Below are 2,612 nucleotides of genomic sequence, written 5' to 3' on the forward strand. Positions count from 1 at the left end.
CTGGGTGATCTGCGTGGTCTTCCCGGACCCGGTCTCCCCGATGACGATGAGGACCTGGGTGTCGTGGACGGCCTGCAGCAGCTGCCCCTTCAGCCTGTAGATGGGCAGGCACTCCCGCTGCTCCAGGATGGACAGCTGTGTCCTCTTGCCGAAGGACACCTGGTGGCCCCCGAACGCACGCCTCTTCCACTCGGGGATGTGGCTGGGCGTCACCCCGATCGCCCGCAGCTTGGCCGCCATCTGCGTGCCCTGGGGGTCAGGCAGGGGGTCGACCCAGTGCTTGTGGAGGCCCGTGGGGATGGAGTCCATGGCGGCCTCCCGCAGCTGCGCCTGCTTCAGCTCCCGCGGCTCCTTGGCCAGCGCGCTCTGCATCATGGCGGCCCACCACAGTGAGCCATCTGGGTTCTTCACCACCTTGACGGAGGGGCTCGTGTCCCCGCTGCTGCGCTTCGTGCAGCCCTGCAGGAACTGGGGCTCCTCGTCCACCAGCTGGATCTCCAGGTCCTCATCTTCCTCACCGTCCAGCTGCGGGAGGATGCCTGTCTCCTCGTCAGTCTGGAAACTCCTCTTTGGGGAGGACGTTGGCCACAGTCATCTGCTTGATCTCCCACTTCTCGAGATCCGAGATGGCTGTGAGGAGGCGCTTGCTCTCCAGCCGGTCGTCCTCCACCTTGGGGGTGCCGACGAGCAACAGGTGGCTGGGTCTGTCAGGGCTCTGCGTGGAGGTGTCCTCCCCGGTCTGCCTGACCAGGTTGTACCACCGCTGCTGCCACCGTGGCTCCTGCTGCTGCCGCCGCCGCCTCTGCCTCTCCCAGCACCACCCACTTGGGTTCAGATTCTGTCCGCTCTCCTGGTCCACATCCTTCAGGCTCAGGCTGGTCCTGGTCCCAGTGAAGGACAGCAGTTTGGCCTTGACCCGCTGGCCTTTGCTCACCACATCCGCCATGTTGGCCACGCGGGCCTCGCGCCGCAGCTCGGAGATGTGCACCAGGCCTTCCCACCGCTTCCTGAGCCCCTCCAGCTGCACAAAGCACCCGAACTGCAGGATGCTGGTGACCGTCCCTGTGTATATGTGGCCAATGGCCGGCTCCTCAGCTGATGGGCGGTCCACGCGCTTGTCCCGCCACCTGGCCAGGCTCCCCTCCTCAACCTTGTCCCAGGGGTCCTTTGGGTCCTTGGGGGGGCTCTGGCTCCTGCTCCCGACCGCCGCCTGCAGGCTCCCCTCCTCAACCTTGTCCCAGGGGTCCTTCCGGTCCTTGGGGGGACTCTGGCTCCTGCTCCCGGGCCGGTGTCCGGACCTCCCTTTCTTCCTCTCTGGGGTCCGGGAACGGCACCGCCAAGAGCAGGACTGCTGGCTGCACCTGCGTTCTCTGTCTCTGTCTCTGTTTGTGTCCCAACCCAGGTCCCGGTCTGGGTCCCGGTCCTGGCCGTGGCCCTCTGTGGCGCTTGGCATCAGGGCCTCCAGCTGTCTCAGGACATCCACGACGACCTCCACATCATCATCATCTAGCATGGTCCCGGAGATGGCGGTGGAGGCGGAGGCGGCAGCGGCGGCGGCGGCCGGATTGTCTGACCCGCACTGTCCCGGAAACAACTCCTTCTGCTTCTCCTTCTCGCTCCTGGGCTTCACCACGGGATCTCGGCTCCTGGATGGCCTTGGCGGGGCCCGCATGCTCTGGATGAGGCGCAGCAGGTTGCGGACCAGAGAGTCCGTGAATTCCGCACCATTCGTGACCAGGGCAGCGCTGAAAGCATCCAAGGTGGAATTTTTCTCAGCCAGACTGATCACAAATTCAGCTAGATCCTGGTCGTTGATCCCCAAGTGGTTGTGCAGCTCCGTGCAGACCTTGGACACCAAGGAGAGATACTCCAGCTTGGCAAGCTCCTCCAAGGGGCTCGGCATGGCTGCACGGTGCTGGCCTGCCTTCTGCTTCCTGCTTCCTGCTTCTGCTCCAGGCTTCCGGCTTCCGGCTTCCGGCCTGCAGCCTCCTGCGGCCCGCCTCCTGCCAGGGCCGCGGAGCTCTCGCTTTGCCTTTCCATCTGGGTCGGCGGGCGTCTCTTTGGTTTATCGCACCACCGTGGAGACTTCCTTCCTTCCTGCCCGCAACCTCTCCCTCCCGCCTGGGCGACTCGCTGGCTCATACAGATGAGCCCCGAAGAGTGTACAGAAGGCATAAGAGGAGAGGGTTACGCTGCGCTCTGAGTGGCACCCTCTATGGGAGAGAGAACTCCCCTACCCTAGAGCCCGCAAGCTCTCCCTCTGGGCGCATCCCCGCCCTGTGCCGGCAGGGGGCGCCCGCGGGCTGTGCTAGCACCTGGGAGGGTGAGGTGGCGGAGCCTCAGCACCTGTCCTCTAGGAGCCTGCGCCCCGGAAGTGTGCCAGACTGGGGGTGGGGAGTGCGGGGCAGGGCTGGGCCCCGGGCTCCCCACACCTGCTGGCCCGCAGCTCTGGCCCCGGAGGGCCACAGAGTCCAGATCCATCACCCGCCTTCCCCTGGCTCCCAGAGCCCGGTGTGTCACACACGCCTGCCATCCCAGTACTCGGGGGCGGGGCGGGGGCAGGGGCGGTAGGATCTCCACTTGGGCCCAGCCGGTGCGACTTAGCCAAACCC

At 65.8% G+C, this 2,612-nt stretch overlaps 1 protein-coding gene across 1 annotated transcript in view; it reads right to left on the reverse strand.

Moving 5' to 3' along the window:
- Positions 1–2,213: 2,213 nt before the first annotated feature.
- The window catches only part of LOC104870866 (ATP-dependent RNA helicase DHX8), a 5,946-nt gene continuing 5,547 nt past the window's right edge, over positions 2,214–2,612 (reverse strand). The window contains 1 exon segment of the mRNA XM_033760708.1: positions 2,214–2,315. Coding sequence (XP_033616599.1) covers positions 2,214–2,315 — 102 coding nt within the window.

This window comes from Fukomys damarensis, unplaced genomic scaffold (genome assembly GCF_012274545.1).
Source record: "Fukomys damarensis isolate Sample0158 unplaced genomic scaffold, DMR_v1.0_HiC HiC_scaffold_73774, whole genome shotgun sequence".
Lineage (NCBI taxonomy): Eukaryota > Metazoa > Chordata > Mammalia > Rodentia > Bathyergidae > Fukomys > Fukomys damarensis.